Source organism: Mesitornis unicolor, unplaced genomic scaffold (genome assembly GCF_000695765.1).
Source record: "Mesitornis unicolor isolate BGI_N332 unplaced genomic scaffold, ASM69576v1 scaffold25930, whole genome shotgun sequence".
Lineage (NCBI taxonomy): Eukaryota > Metazoa > Chordata > Aves > Mesitornithiformes > Mesitornithidae > Mesitornis > Mesitornis unicolor.
The window spans coordinates 1,189-18,441 of NW_010157984.1; the positions used below are offsets into that span (position 1 = coordinate 1,189).

The 17,253-nt window shown below is 44.5% G+C and overlaps 1 protein-coding gene across 1 annotated transcript in view; it reads left to right on the forward strand.

Annotated features, from left to right (window-relative positions):
- Positions 1-2,640: 2,640 nt before the first annotated feature.
- CPS1 (carbamoyl-phosphate synthase 1, mitochondrial) overlaps positions 2,641-17,253 on the forward strand; it is a 35,853-nt gene continuing 21,240 nt past the window's right edge. The window contains exons 1-9 of the mRNA XM_010182116.1: positions 2,641-2,744; positions 6,600-6,744; positions 7,824-7,913; positions 8,632-8,688; positions 11,082-11,174; positions 14,381-14,470; positions 15,374-15,502; positions 16,069-16,175; positions 16,580-16,721. Coding sequence (XP_010180418.1) covers positions 2,674-2,744; positions 6,600-6,744; positions 7,824-7,913; positions 8,632-8,688; positions 11,082-11,174; positions 14,381-14,470; positions 15,374-15,502; positions 16,069-16,175; positions 16,580-16,721 — 924 coding nt within the window. The 5' untranslated portion in view covers positions 2,641-2,673. The remainder of the gene's footprint in view (positions 2,745-6,599; positions 6,745-7,823; positions 7,914-8,631; positions 8,689-11,081; positions 11,175-14,380; positions 14,471-15,373; positions 15,503-16,068; positions 16,176-16,579; positions 16,722-17,253) is intronic.

The following is a 17,253-nucleotide window of genomic DNA, read 5'->3' on the forward strand; positions in this document are numbered from 1 at the left end:
TCCCATTAAACACAAAACTGAGAAAACAAGGTAGGCTGGCAGCTTAGGGATATGGTAACACCTCTGCTGGAAATGTAGGCAGGAGTAATTGCTTCTAGAATGCTCAGCAAACAAACCAACCACTTAATTAAGAATAATAAGTCAAGTAAGGGAGGGAAACATTTGAACATCTATTCCTTGCAGTAGCTGAACTTGCAGGCAGGTTATGGTTGCTCGGGGACATTCTTCCTCATTACTTGAACACTGTGTAGGGGTTCTAATGGCACAACGGGGGCTTCTGTTAAACAGAAATTATTTCTGTGCTGGTCTGATGTGTAGAAGAGCAGGTGGTCTGTGGTGGGAGGAAAGATTCCTGTCAAGTACTGTAGTGCAGGTGAAACTCTAAAGGTCACAGTGATTGCCCTGGATTTTGGCCCTCAGGAGTTAGATGGATCTTAACTTTTCTGGTCATTCCTCTGTTGTGGACTTTGCTTCCTGAAGGATTCTCCCAGCCTATGTTTGCAGTTGGGACTGTGGTTCAGGCAATTACCCAAACTTGTTCCAACAAGTGGTAGGACTTGCTTGAACCGGAGCCAATATTTGGCTGGTCTCAAATATACGTCCTGCTGGGGTAAGAGATCTGTATCTTGAACCAAGGCTGAGAGAAGCCGGTTCCTACGGTCAGTCTCCTGTGCTGTTAGTGTGGGCTGGGTTCTCAGCAGGCTTCAGAAAGGGCAGAGTTCCTGTGCAAAGCCTGAGCCTGATCTGAGGCACCCAGGCGATCTCTGTGCTTTGTCCCACTTTTAGCTTATGGCAGCTCTCTGTAACGAGAGGCTTGGTGAGACTAGGGAGCTGACCAAACTGGAGTTTTTATTTGGGCTAAATCTGGGGGATTTAGCCACAAAAAACCCTAATATTTATAAGTGGGGAGATGATCTCGATGTTGCTGACCAGCCCATTCAAATATGTCACAAGGCTCAGAAAATGATGGTTAAACCTTTTAAGAATGACTTGATGTTTGACACTGAGGAAAAAATGCAAGGCTAAAAGCATCCCAGATGCACAAAATTCAATTACTTGGCAGTGCAGTTTGATTTTTAGTGTATTTTGCAGTACATTAGTAATTGATCTGTGCAGCACTTACGACTGCAGAGGAGCTCTAGATGAATGTCTGCCATGATTGTTACAAAATGTTCAATGCTGGGAATGAAATTTCTCCTTGCTGTGATTGTTCATCTGATTTATGGCTAATGGAAAATAACTCTCCTGTTCCTTTCTATAGAAAATTGATCTTGGTCCTTCTTTTAAAAAAAGTCCCAGTAAGAGGAATTGTTCTGTTTAAAAAAACCCAACCAAACAATATGAAGTTAAGCCACGGTGAGAGCTGCTGCCTGGGGTACGTGCTTGACGCACCTCCTGTGGCGCAGACCGTTAGGGTTGTTGCACTGTGGTCGTTCTGTGGCAGCAGCTCTGTGCCCAGGAGGCAGCCGCACTTGCACTCCAGAAGTGAATGTTTCTCAGGGCCCAAAAGGTTCCTCGTCCAAGTGCTTTTAAGCCCAGAAATTCATTGGCAAATCTATTTCCAGCTTCCTTACTTTCTCTCTTCCCTTGCATGTCATCGGTGGCCCTGCTGCCTAAAGGAATCTCCCAACTCATTCTGTCATTTGTGTTGTGCATATATTTGTTGGGGTTTTCTTGGTAGAAGCTGGAGTTCCCAGGTGGTTTACCATCCAGTTCCTGGACAGGCTGAGAGAGGTTTGGTTTCCAAATGATGCAAAAGAGGATGTGTTTAGTCTGCTATGTGCCACCCAGCTGTGCCACTGAGTCTTTTAATGACTTTTGTAAAAGTCACTCTGTGTCCCATTTTCCTTAGCTGTAAAATAGTGATTAAGCCTGTGAGGCTTAATGTGGAACTTGATTCTGCTAAACACCTTCTGAAAGAGGTGCAGTTTTGTGGGAAGCTTTCCTCTAGGCTGCTTGTTCTGGATGTTCATCTTCCAGGACAAGCTTGTCCCTGAGACAATGAATATCTGTCTGATCCATGAGTTCCCCTCTTCTTGTGCCCTACAGTGGAATGGACCGGTATTTTGAATTCTGCAGTCTGACACCAGTCCAGCTAAGCATACACTTGTTTTAGTGGCTGAGCTGTACAGTTGCAACAGAAGTTAAACACCTATCAAAGGTCACAGCTGGATGGGAGCCAGCATGCTCAGCAGCAAGCCATGAGCAAACACTGAGGAGAGAGGTGATCCTTTCCATATTGGTTAACTGCAAGATGCAATAGGTGGAAGAATAGAACAGTGATATGGAGGGAGCCAGGGTGATCCCACAGTAAGAGCAGCACGTGTTCTGCTTGCAGTGAGGTTTGCCAGCTGCCTTGCCCTTCATTATGAGCACAATGCTTTGCAAGTGTTAGAAAGAAAAAGAGCATCAGGATACCAGTAAAAGTATCTTGACAGCTGGAAATGGGAGAGGGCCAGGAATAATTACAATGTGTGAGGCATGAAAGAAAAGTATCTTGACAGCTGGAAATGAGAGAGGGGCAGGAATAATTACAATGTGTGAGGCATGAAAGGCAGGTGTCCTAGGTGTTACCTGTATAAGCATCAAGCCTTTTCCTTCTGTATTTGAGTCTCTCAATGTGCGTTTCTCTAGGCGCAGACAGCAAGCTTGGTGCTGGAAGATGGGACGAAGATGAAGGGCTATTCTTTTGGGTATCCATCCTCCACAGCAGGGGAAGTCGTATTCAACACTGGCCTTTGTGGGTAAGGCAAAAGCAAATGAGTTATGAAGTCCACAATTTACCTGGGAGTTTGTTACAATATGAAAGTTACTTTTTCCAAGCTCATAGGGCCCCGATCCAAGCACATAGTGTTCTGTGTAGAAAACACTGCAGTCCAGAGATGCAGAGACAAAGCTGATTAATGAAGAGACTTCTGGCAGTCCTCTTGTGTCATTTGTGGTGATGGGCAACTTTACAGACTGATATAGCTAAGCATGACAGTGGGGTATGTAGGGATCTGATCACTCCCCATTGAAATGTGGCCACTGCTGAGTCAGAGCAGAGGAGCTGTCTTTGTTCTCCCTCCAGTGCCCTGGTCAAATACAGAGGTTTGCAGCATCTGCAGCCTTATGGGTAATGGAACTTGGCTTCCAAGTGCAAAATTTTTAAATCCTGAGGTTCCCAAGTTTGCTACCTCTATGCCCCATCCTTTATGACGTCTGTTGGCTCATACCACCGCTAAGGATGCATTTCAACTCTGTGCCCTTTCCAGCTGAAGGGTAGGATCAGATTCATGCCTAACCTAGCATGACTCTGTCCTCTTGAGTAGTGGAACCTAGTGGCTGTCTTAGGATGGCAGTCAAATGCTGCTGGTGCTTTTATTGAACTACTTGAGCAGAGGAAATCTGCCCGGAGGAACGAGGCTTTTGGCTAGGAGAAGGATATGTCCCTGGGGAAGTGAGACAACGCTGAGGTTGCTTGTGCTTGAGCTTTTTCTGCAGTCATTCACAGCTGTCTTTACCCAGCTACCTTGCATTCCCAAGTTCTGCTCTCCTTTGGAGAAACCAGTAGTCCCTGGATGAGTTTTTAAACTATCTCATTGGTGAGAATGTTAAATTGCCGTGGAGAGGAATCTGTCTGCAAAGTTTTACGTTAGGAGGCAATTATTTAAGTATTTTGACAGCACTAATTACTGGCTGTGTTAACATACCTGCCAACAAACAACTGTTTAATATAGATCAGAGTGATGGAGGGCACCAGAGTTCTTTTCTTGGTGATAGATTATGGGCAATAAATCTTGTCACATCACAAAAGTCAAGGAAGACCTGATGGATTAATTTCCTCTCCACATGTTACTGTGGCAGCAGAAGCTGTGTTTGCTCATTTTCTAGTGATTTGGAGAGGACGTCTGTGCAGGAGAGATCTCCCCTGCACTAGAGAGCATATGGGCACGGAGGGAATGTTCAAAATGTGAAGTTGTATCTTCAGAGCACTCTTCAGGGGCATGACCTTGGTTGATTCAGAGAAGAGGATGGTAAGAGTTTGCAGCGTTGTCGCAGATCACAAAAGTGACAGATTTGCTGCCAGTCCAGGGATTATTGTCCAGTGAAACTCACTCTCTAGCTCTGCCCAGTGCTCCTGAGCACAGAGATCAAGACCTTATGCATCCAGAGGAACCAACTGCCTCTTTTCACTGACGCAGTAAGAGGCCCGCTTCATGCCTGCGTGAAGGAGGTGCCCAGGGTTGGAGCCTTTTACAGCCTGTCTGTCTGGACACACAGCAATTTGCCAGTACAGGGAGCAAGAGGCTGGGCCGGAGGTGATTTTGCCATGGCTACTGTTAAGCCTCAGACCAATGCTTTTTTGTGAAGTGGGTGTTTCTAGATGCTGAGTGGGGTCAGCATGGGCTCTGTACTGGGGTGATTAATATGCTGCTCTGCACCTTGTCTCCTCATCTGGACTCCCACATTCTGATTCATGTCATAGAATGGGGAGGCAAAACACTTTGTGTGTACAGCTTTCAGGCTTGAAGTAGCTAAAGCTGGCTGAAATGTTGTCATATCACTTTAGAACAGAGGGCAGAGAGCACTGGTTTTGGGGTGGAATGTTGAATTCTCATTAGAAAAGCATGAGGATGAACTTTTCAGAAACACTTGCTCAAAAAAAAAAAAGAAATCCTAGTGTTGCAGCCATCTGTTTGGTATAGGAAACAGAAAGGAAGAGAGGAGATTTCCAATTAAGAAATAAGAATAATTGCAACCCATAAAATGTTCCCATGTTTGAAAGAGCTCAGTAAATGCATTTGCCCGCAATACGTCTGTGTGTGTTTCCCACAATATTCTAGCAAGAGAAGTGATTGACAGGAATTTACAGAAAACAGGCAGACCTTTGGGCAGGCACAGCAAGGATTGGACCTCACAGCCTCTTTGGAGCCTGTGCTCCCGCCTGCTCCTCTGCTCCACAAGGCGTTGTGCTGCTTTAAAGAGCGTTGTGTTTCAGTGCAGAACTGTGCCTTCACACCCCGGCCAAACCCAATGGCTCTCTGTCCTTGTTTGCGGATTACAAATAACATGCAAAGGTTAATTACATCAGCTTTGTCATTAACAAAGAGGCTTTTGGAAGCGTAACCAATTGACTTGGAACGAGAGAGCAATGCCAAATATGCGCGTGCCGTGCACTTACTGCAGTTCTGTGATCACACTGCGCTTTGTGGGGTTGTTTACCTGCAGCAGGAAGTAGAGATTTCAACAGCAGGAGAGGCTTACCTGAAAATATTTCATGGCCATTGTTCATTCGATGTGTCATTTCTCAGAGCTGGCTGCTGTGCTGCGTTGTCTGTATCTGCCTGCGACCATTGCAGGTTTTGTGAAGATTTTCCCAATGTTTGACAATTAATCTTCTGGCAGCAAGTCCAATGTTCCATAAAAATGTCTCTTGTGACTTGCTGATATCTGGTAGATGGCTGGAGTTGCCAATTATGTATTGTTTAAACAGTAATGACTATAATAAATTATATTGTGTGTAGGGCAGATTCATCCTGAAGTGTCTACGCATTTGGCTAAATATTTGTGTGGCTAACTTCATCTGTTTCTAAATTACAGCTGCTTTGGGGTTGATTGTGAACATGTAGAGCATGTTTACCCTGCCCCCCTCTGGGGTGGAAAGTGAGACTGGACCTGCTGGATCCAGAGCTGATACTTTACGAAATCCCAGGTTTGACCCACCCCTGCAGAAGAATGTTCCACAAGGCTTTTAGATCAGTCCTTGCTGAGAAGAGTATTCAGGCAGGTTCTTGAACAAAGTTGCTGTTCCTAGGGCTCCTGTCTGGGCTAAAGATACAAGGACATGCTCTGGGGGCTCGTGACCAGGGTGGACTGTTGAATCCCAGAGCACTTCACTCTTCAGAGATACACAGACTGACTTCCAAGCACTTAGAGGAGGGGTCTTGTCAGGTGAAATACGTGGGGCATTCACAGGGGCTTCCCTGATGCCCAGGCAAAAAGTTAGGCCTGTTACCTGCTCCCCTCTCCAGAAAGGGCAGTTACAGCCCTGAACATCTCAAGATCCACAAGTTCCATACTGAGGAAGGGACCAAGCCTGGGCAGCTCTGTTGTCTGTAGGCTTTTCAGTTTGAGCTTTCTATTAGCACTGAGAGGGACAAGTTCTTGTCCTGCATGGAGGGAAGGACACAGCAGTGAGAAAGCACTGCCCGCATGCTGTGCCCAGGGAACGACCAAGCGCAAGTTGCTATCTGTTCTCAAGTGATATACCTTGCACCTACTGCAGTTCTGTGGTCGCTCTGCACTTTGTGTAGTTGTTTACCTGGCATTACACCACAGGGAGTGTGAATTTGTTGATGGCTCCTCTGCTTTTCTTAAATAAAAAATGAGAAGCCAAAGCCTTTCTGTGTTCTCAGTGTCAAATGTTCAATCATGGATGGCAAAGTCAAGACAGATTCATGGATGTGTTTGCTTTTATACTGAGAGTGCTTTTACATGAATACCATTTCTGTCTTTTTGTCATATGGGAATTCAGACCTGTCTTGTTTTCACTGGCTCTTTTGTTTTCCGTTCAACTCCAGACCAATGTACTTTTCTTCTATTGCGTCTTCATCTAGATACACCGAAGCCTTGACAGATCCCAGCTACAAAGGACAGATTCTTACACTGGCCAACCCCATAGTTGGGAATGGGGGAGTGCCTGACACAGCTGCTGTGGATGAAATGGGCCTTAAGAGGTTTCTGGAGTCCGATGGGATCAAGGTAACAGTGGGAGATGCACAGCTGATGAAAGGACGGTGCCAGCAGCCTGTGTGTGTGTGTGTGTGTGAGAGTGTGCATGTATGCATGCAAGATTTTTCTGGCACCCTCATAGAGGTTGGAAGGGATCAATGATACTCAGCCTTTCTTTTTCTTCTTTCCTCCACCTTTGGAGGAATGGTGGCTAAAGAGAATCCATCTTGGTTTGTATGCCAGGCCATGCACTGACTGAAAGCGGTGTATTTATCATCACTGATATGCATGCCACATTTTTTTGTGAACTGCTGTCCTAGGTGGATTTTTCCCCACATTCCATTCTGCCTCCTATTTATCTGTGTTTGCCCAGGACTGGTTGACACAGACAGATCAGATACCAGTGAGAATGAAAAGTTTCTGTGTGCTGAGACTTTTGTCTATGTGCCTGTACTACCACGAACAGGGCAGTTGACAGCTGTGTGGAGAAGGCTGTACATGCCAGTGCAGGAACCAGTGTTCACATTGTGGTGACAGGCCAGGAGAAGGGCTGTGTCCCTGTGGTGGTGGCTGTACTGAAAAATGAAGCAAACCCATGTACCTGCAGAACTAGTGAAATGCTTTGTCTGTCCTGAGGTGAAATGACTCCTTTACTGGGTATCTAACTCCGCTGGAAAACGGAGTTGACTTTTGAAATGAAATGGCACTTAAAAGTGTAAAGCTTTCTTAAACAAAACATGAGTTTAAATAAAACATTTTGTCTTGTCTTAAATTTCCATTTGCTTCCTAACGAGAAGTTTTTTCTCGGTTCAATGCAGCTTGCAGCTTTGATTACCTGGAAGCCACTCTGTTCTATGAATTTCCAAATTAAGATGGCTGAGGTACAATCATGACAGAGCACTGAAGATTTATGCCTTTGCCAGGTGCCTGTTTTGTGCACTTCCTCTGCAAAGACTCAGGTTTACTATCTTTTTGTGATATAAGAGCAGCCCGTGTCTGCCTAGCCTCATGTCCTGTCCATGATACGATTTGCAGTGGATGAATAAAACTCGGAAGGTGTGGGTCAAGTACAGAGTGATCCTTCAAAGTGACGTTTCTTCTCTCTGCAGGTTTCAGGTTTGCTGGTGCTGGATTACAGCAATGAGTACAGCCACTGGCAGGCTGCTCGGAGCCTGGGAAACTGGCTGCAGGAAGAGCAGGTGAGCAATCCAGGAGTAACTACATTATAAGAACAGACCTGTGCATATCAGACCTGGGGAAAGAAATGCTTTGAGTTGGTAACCACTCCTCCAGTGTCTCTACCAGTCTGTATTAGGCTCATTCTGTGTTCCTTATTTGTCTGATTCTTCATCCATTTCTTTTGCAGGCTGCAATGATATTTCCAAGATCTGTCCAGGTGGAGTGTTAATTAAATGGGGATGTTTGGTTCTCCATAAAAAAACAATGCAATTTAGATTATATTCAGTTCTCTCATCAAATCCATCTGTACTGCTGCTCCCAGTGGTTGCCATGACAGTAACCTCAAGAGATATTATTGCTGGAATCCTCTGACTTGAAGCTGTGGGAGTCAAGGATGTGCCAGTAAACTGCCCCTGTCTTGTGGCAGTGAGGAGGGTTAGGTGCTTGTACATAAGGCAAAATGAGGCTCAGAAATGATACAGATATTTGCCACGTGAGCTTTTTATTTTGTACTTTTTAGTGCAGAAACGAGACCATTTGAAGAACTAAGCAATTTGAGAGTGGGAATAGGGAGGAGAAGTGAAGAACTGGAAGTGAGGCAGCTTTGGTAATAGTGCTGCTACAAGCCAGAGCTCCTTAAATAAGGACATCATCTTCTCAGCAAAGTGATCTGGCTGCTGTCTTCCTCTGTCTTGGCTGCTTGTTCTCTAACTTATCCTTCTCTTGTGTTTCCTTCAGGTGCCTGCGCTGTATGGGATTGATACCAGAATGCTGTCCAAATTAATTCGTGACAAGGTATGATCTGCTTCCCTTGATCCAGTTGCATTACCTTTGCCATTCCTGGACCCTTTTCCTAACAGCGCAGCAAACCTGTGGTAGCAATGCAGCTGCTAGGCTGCCTTAACCTCAGATGTTGCTCAGACCCCTGTGCTCTTCCAAAGGCCCTGTGTTCTGTTCTGCTGACACAATGCTCTGATCCCAGGGAGTTCCCTCTCCTTGGCTCTGCTCTGAGTTTCCCGATCTGCAGAAGTGAACCAGCACAAGCTCGTGTAAATGAAAGGCCTCAGGTGGCTGTGTCAGACACAACGGGTGGTAGTGCCAACTACATGTTGCCTCAGACAGTGATAGAGAGAGCAAAAATTCTGAGATAACGTGGATATTAGTTCACAGACAGCACCTCCTTTGGTCAACAGAAATTGTCCTGCTCCTCAGAGGCAAAGGAGTGTCTACAGTAACCTAAGATGGATTCCTGACTCAGGTTGGTTTTCTTTGGCTGTTACTATTTTTAATAGTCATTACTTTTCTCTGGTCTCCAAGAGCTGGCAATTGAAGGACATTAGCAGGATTATGTTACTGAATGGAGGTTAATGCTAAGATGCACCACAAATTGGCTAAAACAGTGATCAAAGCCATTCTGAATGTAAGTGCACCTTGGAAGCTCTTTTGTAATGGATTATTTGAAGCTGGTCTTTTCTTTAGGTGATCAGTTTGCAGACTGCAGTACAAGCCCACACCTCATTCCTTCCACGCTGTGAAATATGAATGACCCAGCTTGACCAGAGGAATATTTGTAGAAATGAATTCTTATGGGAAGATAGGGCATTGTCCTGCACTCACAGACAGCAGGCAAGTGCAGTTTAATACAATAGAAAGTGACAATACATTTCCTACTTTCTTGAGGCGTACTGTTTAATGGATCAACATTCCTTTAATCCATAGTGAATATGCATTCAATGTTTATCAGGTAACAGTATGGTAGTAATGCCCATTATACTGTGCCTCTGAGTGGTATTTGTTTATGGCTTTTAAAATATGCATAATGTAGCCTTTTTTTCCAGTTTTCTCAGGTTGAAAAAAAACAGCTTAGTATGTCACTCCATGTCTGCTTATAAACTGGGGGGGAGAACAGGGCTTCATTATGCAGAAATGAGCAGTGACTTGTTCAATTGCACTCTGAAGGTAAAGACAGGGCACCATTTGGCTGAATTATCTGGGAGCAAGGTGAGACACAGGGCTTCTGTTTGAGAGCAAGGACTTTAGGGCCCTGTCATCAATGCTTATAGGACTGACTGCACAGTGGCACTCAGCAGTTTCTGTGGTTCCCAAGAACCTGACTTGTTTAAGATGATGCTGACCTTTTCAGGTCTGCTCCACACAAAGCAGCCTGGAGTAGCTTTTGGTGTAAGGTGTGACTGAAGATGAGGTAGGATGTCAGCCACTTTGTCTTTAAAACTTACCTTTAGTAGTGCACATAGCAATGCAAGACCCTGGCTCGCTCTTGCCCTTGGAAAATGGCAGGGATACTTCAGGTAATGACCAGCCATGGAAATATCTCGTGGAAGCATCATTAAAGTCAATGAGCAGTCCCACTGTGTGTGCTAGTGTGATATCCACAGGGCGAGCTGAGTTTAACATGTTTTATCATGAAGGTTACCACAAAACATTAGCTTCCTCTTTTACTTTCACCTTCCATCCTTGAAGTTCTGTTTCACACCCTGTCCCTATGCTGAAATGAGGTCAACCATAGGTTAGTCCCACTTATTCCAGAAGTGGGGCAAAGCCAAAACAGGGATTTTTCTACCAAGAACTTGAATAAGCAGAAGGTGGAGAAGGAGATGCAGCTGGCAGAGCAGAAGTATCCTAGCTTCTGTGAGGTGATAACAGCAAAGAAGAGTAGAGCTTTCTGGATATGATTTTGTTTTGGTTTTATTTTAACAGCTTATTTGGTAAACAGCTGTGCTGACCTGCCTCTCACATTGTTTTGCCTTACACCAGCTCTGCTGCCTTGTAGCTATCCACAGGAGGTGGCTGAAGACTTCACAGTGGGTTTCCAAAAAGCTTCAAACTGCTTTGGGAATTACTTCCAGATCTACACAACAGTTACTTGAGGATCAGAATTCTGATCTTCTAGGAAGGCAACGCATTTTACTGTCACTAGACAACTTACTAAACTGCCTGTTAACAAATTTTACCACTGGCACTGCCAGACCCCTGAATGAAGGATTTTAAACAGATTTTTGATACCAAGGAAGGCTCATAAACTTCTGACGATGCTGGAAGTGGTTATAACCTGTCAAGAAACCACCTCCAAACAGCTGTCCCAGTTGCTGTGCCTGTCAGCACCTTGTCCCAGTGTTCACAGCTTCTCCTTTGCTCATGCTTTGTTGTTTACCAGTGTATTTCCACAGGGCACGGTACTTGGGAAGATTGAATTTGAAGGTCAACCTATGGAGTTTGCAGACCCAAATAAGCAAAACTTAATTGCAGAAGTTTCAACAAAGGTGAGACGTTTTTCTGTAGTTCCAGGTGGTAACTGCTCCCCATGTCCTTTGGGGATCATTCCAGTCTTTCTAAACAAACAATTTAGGGACCTTTTCTAAATTCTATGCCTTTCCAGACCTTTGAAGGACTGTGATCTCAAGAACATCCTTGTGGAATCCTCATAGCTCCTTAGGTGCAGTGTTGAAAGAGATGTAAGATGGGCTGTTTTATCAGCCAGATGTAGTCTGAACAGAACTCTGATCAGGGAATTGTCTGTTACAAAGACAGGATTGAGAGGTATTGGGGATACAGTTAGACCTAGTATGTGCTGGTCCTTTTCAAACAAGAAGAATTAATTTTAAAAAATGGCTGCTTTCCTCAAATGAACTTCAGGAAAGCTCACAGTAACACTTGATCATCTGTGTTCAGGCATCATTTTGCTGAGGTGATTCCAGAAGATATTTCTAGATTTCAAAAAAAGACCAAGGTATGAATCCCCTGGATCTATTACTACTGGTGCTGGCTGCTTTGTCTGCAGACATGTACAAAACAGCAGTTAAGTCTGTACACTGTTAGCTAGGCTTGCAAGCTATGTTTGACCACAAGCTGAGAAGGACATTACAAATTATAAGGACATAACAGACCAGCCCCATACTAAAACTAGTAACGATTCTTGTACGAATGCAAGGGCTAAGGTCTTAAATTGCGGTTCCTCTAGGGATTTAACTGTGAGATAGTGTCTTGAATGCTTAATCACATTGACTGAAGAGAGAACTCAGTGTATGAGTCCCTTTTACAAATCCTGTGCTTACTGCGGTGGTTGCAGTTCCCTCAAGATCAGTGAGGCTCTGGAGGTGCTCTGCTCGTGTACTGTTCTGCACACAAGCTGGTGAGTTAGTGGCATGAGTGAGAAGCAGTCCTGAAGAGACTGATCGGTGAGCAAGTGGGAATTTGAAGCACAGACTCTATCCAGACTTAGATTTACAGCAGTAACCGATTAGCTGGGATGCCACTGGAATACACAGACAGCCTTGCAGATCTCGCCGTCTGGGATCTCACCAGCTCCTGCCACTGCCTCCACTGTATTTTGAGTCAGGGCCCCGTTGCTACACAGAAGAATGGAAATTGCTTATTGAGGTTGTGATCTATGATTGCAAGATGCAGGTGGAGCCATTTTGAGCAGTAACTCAGAAATGGGTAAGGTTGCTGATGCTAAACTCTGCAATTACTAAGGCAGAATTACTGTAAGGATGCTGAAAATAGCTTCTATAAGGGAGATGGACATGATAATCTATCTGTAGCCAAACAGCTGTTTTCATATAAATCAGGATACAGTAAAATCTGGAATCTGCTTATCAATTGTACGTTAGGAGTGATTGATTTTTCTTCCCCCTCCCCTGCCTTGTTTAGATGCTAGTGGTATAGGCTCTATTTGCTAACATTGCCTGTACAGGGCAGGGAACACGCCGGTATTTTGCAGTAACTTTTGTCAAAGATGTATTTTGGTGCCTGTGAAGGCCAGAGTCCCACAGCAGATGAGAGGTATTTAATCACTTGGAGCTTTTAAGGTTAGTTCTATCCACAGATACAGCCCCACATGCTCTTTGTTCTCAGCACTATTGCCAGCAGGAGTTTCTGCTCTCCCTGACTGCTGGCTCGCAGCCTTCCCATATCATAGGCTGTATGGTGAGCAGATGAGGTAAATCCTCTGGCTTTAGATGTAATATACATTTTTACAGTTCCCTGATCCAGTTCTCGGTCTGGTTTCTGTCTAGACATATTCTCGGCCAGATGCAGGGGTCAGTGGTCTGTGGTACAGAGGAGTAATAAGAGTGAGAAGTGAGGGGATGGTTGTGAAGACAGCAACACCTAAAATCAGTCTTGCTGCTGAAGGAAATGTAACAGATCATAGCCTAATTAATTTGACAGGGGAGAATTTTGAGAGTGAGATAATTAAAGTACCTGAAAGCAGTTTTGTCCCACAGCTCCCTCTGGCCAGTAGAACAGCCAAGGAGAACCTTTGAGGGAGATCGTTGCTTCATGATGTTTTGCAGGTTTTCAAGTATGGGTGTTGTGAGGAATTGAGGGGTCTCCAAAAGCCCTTTTAAAAGAGAGTTTGAGTTTTCATTGAGGTGCTCTGACACATGACACTGAGCTTGTTTCTGTGAGAATTGAGCTCCTTAATCTTCTTAGATTGTTGAAACCCACCTCCCAGAAACCTGAAGGATGGCAGGTAGAAGACCCATACAGATCCTATGCAATTATACAGTTCCACTGTGGACTGTGAAAGTAGTATCCACTTGTGTGTTGGTGACTGTGAAGATATTGTCACATTTGAGAAACATGACACGTTTGAAAAGAAGCTTCTTCACATCAGAAGCTTTGAGTGATCTAACAAAACCCAGTTTCAATAGAATTTCCATTCGACTCATTCTCAAAAAGGGATATTGGGGTTCTTTGCCATCTGATTATATAGTGTGAACTACAAGATGTGTTCTAGCCCCGAGCTATAATTTTCTTTATAAGTGTTACAGCTCTCTCTATCAGCATAATGGTCCAAATTTGGGACTGATGACAATTTACTTGGTGGAATGGGTTAAGGAACAGCAGCTGGAAGAGGAGAGGTGTTGTCTGATATGTAGAACTGTCGGGTCTGTAAGAATGTAGGTGGTGCTCAGTGGCCTGCTTGGCCTGGTCTGTGCTGCTGTGATGCACTAGAGGTCAGTCACAGGACATCTCCAGCTGTGCTATGCTCCAGTCTTACTGTGGCTGGAGAGTCAGGGTAGTGGTTAATGTGGTGGATCTGTAGCTGGTATGAAGTAGCCTTGCTCCACTGGCATCAGCAGGATGACTTCACTCGAGCTGAAAATATCTTGCTGTGTATCTGGCATTTCTCTTGGGCTGCAATAATTTGTGAGAACTGGCTTGCTGCTTCACTGGTAATGAGGTGAAGCACAGGAAAAAAGCTTGTCATTAGCTATGGAGACAAGTGATTACTTAGGGATTGCTGTTACTGCTGTAATCAACACTACATAGAAGAGCATTATAACTTCTACTTTCACAGAAAAATGAAGGAAGCGCTAATGTCTTGCAGTACTTCTAGAGATTTCCATTTAAACTGATCGTTAAGTTGCTGCATGCTGGTGAAAAGTTATTCTATCCATATTCCTTGTGTTTTGGGGGTGGGAGGTGCCTGTCGTTTATGGCATGGTCTGTCTTTTTGTAGGAAATCAAGGTTTATGGCAGAGGGAATCCAATTAAAGTTGTAGCTGTCGACTGTGGGTTGAAGCACAATGTTATCCGTCTGCTGGTAAAGGTAGGTTAGTACTTTATATCCTTTATGTCTGGTTTCGCTTTGGTAAAAGCCTTGCCTGTATTCACTAGACTTTCTTCCACCTCAACACATTCATTCTGGTAGCAGTTTCCTTTCTAAAATGAGGTACAGTTTTTAAGGTTATTTTTATGCACTGGGAGGTGTTTTCTGAACGTGGTATGTGGTATTGACGGGGTAAGAGGACCTCTCAGCCATGGGAAGAATTCCTAGAAGGTGAGCTTTAAAAAGGCACAGTCTCTCTGAAGAGCAACCAAGAAAGGTCAACCCAACACTGTCAAAAATAAATAAATCGGGGGAGAGATTCACAGTGAGGGTTGTGACCAGCTGAAACAGTTCTCTGAATCTGTGACAATCTTTTTCTGTTGTTAGCACGGTTGTGTGGCAGTCCTTGCTTCTCTAGCTGCACAGGAGGAATGAAGGCAGCATCCTCTCATTCTCTAGATGTGCAGTGTTTCCTTCTTGCCATCTTTTCGTTTATGTGGATGTTGTCCTATTTTTGATGCACATCACTACTTCTGACATGTCATATAGTGAGGCTGTGAAGCCCTGATTTAGCAGTTAGGGTGAATGCACCATGTAAATGTGACTGTATTTTACATGTGTGCATACACACTTATTTTGTATTGCGTTCCTAAGTTTTGATCTCATAATTGAATTTCAGACAGACTTCACAAATACTGAGCTCGCTCAAAGTTACTAAGTCTGCCAGTTATGTGAAAATAATTTGGTCAGGTAGTGGAGAGAAGCCTCATTATTGTCTGTGGCAAAGAAATAGTGAAATCCAAAGTCACCCTCTGGAACGTGAGAGCATGGGAATAACCACCTAACACAAATTCACTTGTTTGCCTTCTCTCCTCATTACTTGTTCCCTTGGCTTTTTCCTAGCGAGGTGCAGAAGTGCATTTGGTTCCATGGGATCATGATTTCACCAGCATGGAGTATGATGGACTCATAATTTCTGGAGGTCCAGGGGATCCCATGAAGGCCCAGGAGGTGATTCAGAATGTCAGAAAGGTACAGTGTAACAGCCATAGGCCAATTGTTCTGGTTTATTCACCTTTTTTTCAAGTGCCTTAAATCTAAACAGTTGGTTGCACTAACGTATTATGGACAAAATGTCATGCAGTCATTTCAGCTGCCTGGGATATTCCTCATCTTGGTCCACTAGGAGTTGTCTCCAAAGCAGTAGTTACAATAAGGCTATGCAGACCTCGGTGAACAGTGCATAGCAAACCTGATTACCATGATTACCTTACTGGTGTCTTAAAGTACCCTGTGCTCTTTCAGGACCTCTGTGAACCTATGAAAGAACAGTCCTGATTTCACAGTGCTCCTGTTTGAAATAACGTTATATGAAGTGTCAGGGCTTATTCCTCTCGAGTAGACCAAGACATCAAGCTGTGCTCTGAGGCTTCCCTCCGAAGCAGAGGAGAGAAGGGAATTTTCCTTTATAGAATTGCCACCCTTGCGTCCAGCATTTTCCCAGGTCTGTGTGGCTGCTGTAAGGGAACTAGCATGGTTTATACTGGATTTGTTGAACAGAGACACTCCAGTATGTCTTGAAAACCTTTTTGTTTTAGGTCCTGGAGAGCGGTCGCCCAGAGCCCTTGTTTGGAATTAGCATGGGGAGTCTAATCACTGGGATAGCAGCTGGAGCTACTTCCTACAAGATGCAGATGGCCAACAGGTGCGGCAGCTCTTCTGCTTCCCAGGGCCCTGGTAGACAAGCCCAGCATCGCAAAAGGCCACAGAGCAGCAGTGCTTTGCTTCTGACCTGCCTTAACAGGAGCTAGCGTGTCAGTAACATTACTTCTTTATTCCAGCCATTCTTCTGGCCTTTAATTTAAACTACCATGTCATGCATTACTTTTTTTGAGGGTGTTTTGAAAGTCTGTGATGTAATTCGTCCCCATCGGTCTGAAGGATAGCAAAGTTTCTCCTAGGATTTCTCATTTTGAGACTGGCTGCCAGTATTGAACAGCTCCTACAGAACTGCTGTCCATAGCCCCCCAGTTGTCAGCTCTTCCTAATTGTGGCGTTTGGACACATCTGGCACTTCCGTCCTCTGTTCTCTGATCCTTTCTCTTTCAGAGGGCAGAACCAGCCTGTCCTGAATGCAGTGAATGGGCAGGCTGTCATCACTGCTCAGAACCATGGTTATGCCATCGACAGCTCTACCCTCCCACCTGGCTGGAAACCTCTCTTTGTGAATGCCAATGATCAAACAAATGAGGTGAGCACTTGCTTTCCAGATACCTGCACATAGCAGCCTCTAGTAAGTAAAGGCTCTGTCGTGATTTATTTCACCTCCTGAAGCTTGCTATCAGATTGCAATTAGTTATCAGGACTAGACTTGATGATCTGACTATCTACTTTACTTGGGGCCCTGCCTTACAGCCCGAAATGGGGTGAGCTGTTACCACTGTACTCCGTACTAGCCCGAAGTGTAGAATTGCAACAGTGACCTTATGATTTCCCTTGAACAGCTGCCCTGTGAACTTGTGATTTCCCTACCATTAGTGATGCTCACCCAGTTACTGTTTTAGGACTTGTGCTGCAGGTGTGCTAGCATGTTTCACTGCTTTGTTGTGTTGGTTCTGTGTTGTCCAGTGTGGAAAAGGAATATTATTGCGGCCTACATTGGTCTGTTATTGTAAACAGAGTTCCAAGGACGAAAGTCATGAGGGAGAGAGGCAGTTGCCTCTCGAGAACAACTTACATGATCTAAGGTAAAGGTCTCATGTCAAGTAATGTCCATGTAGGGA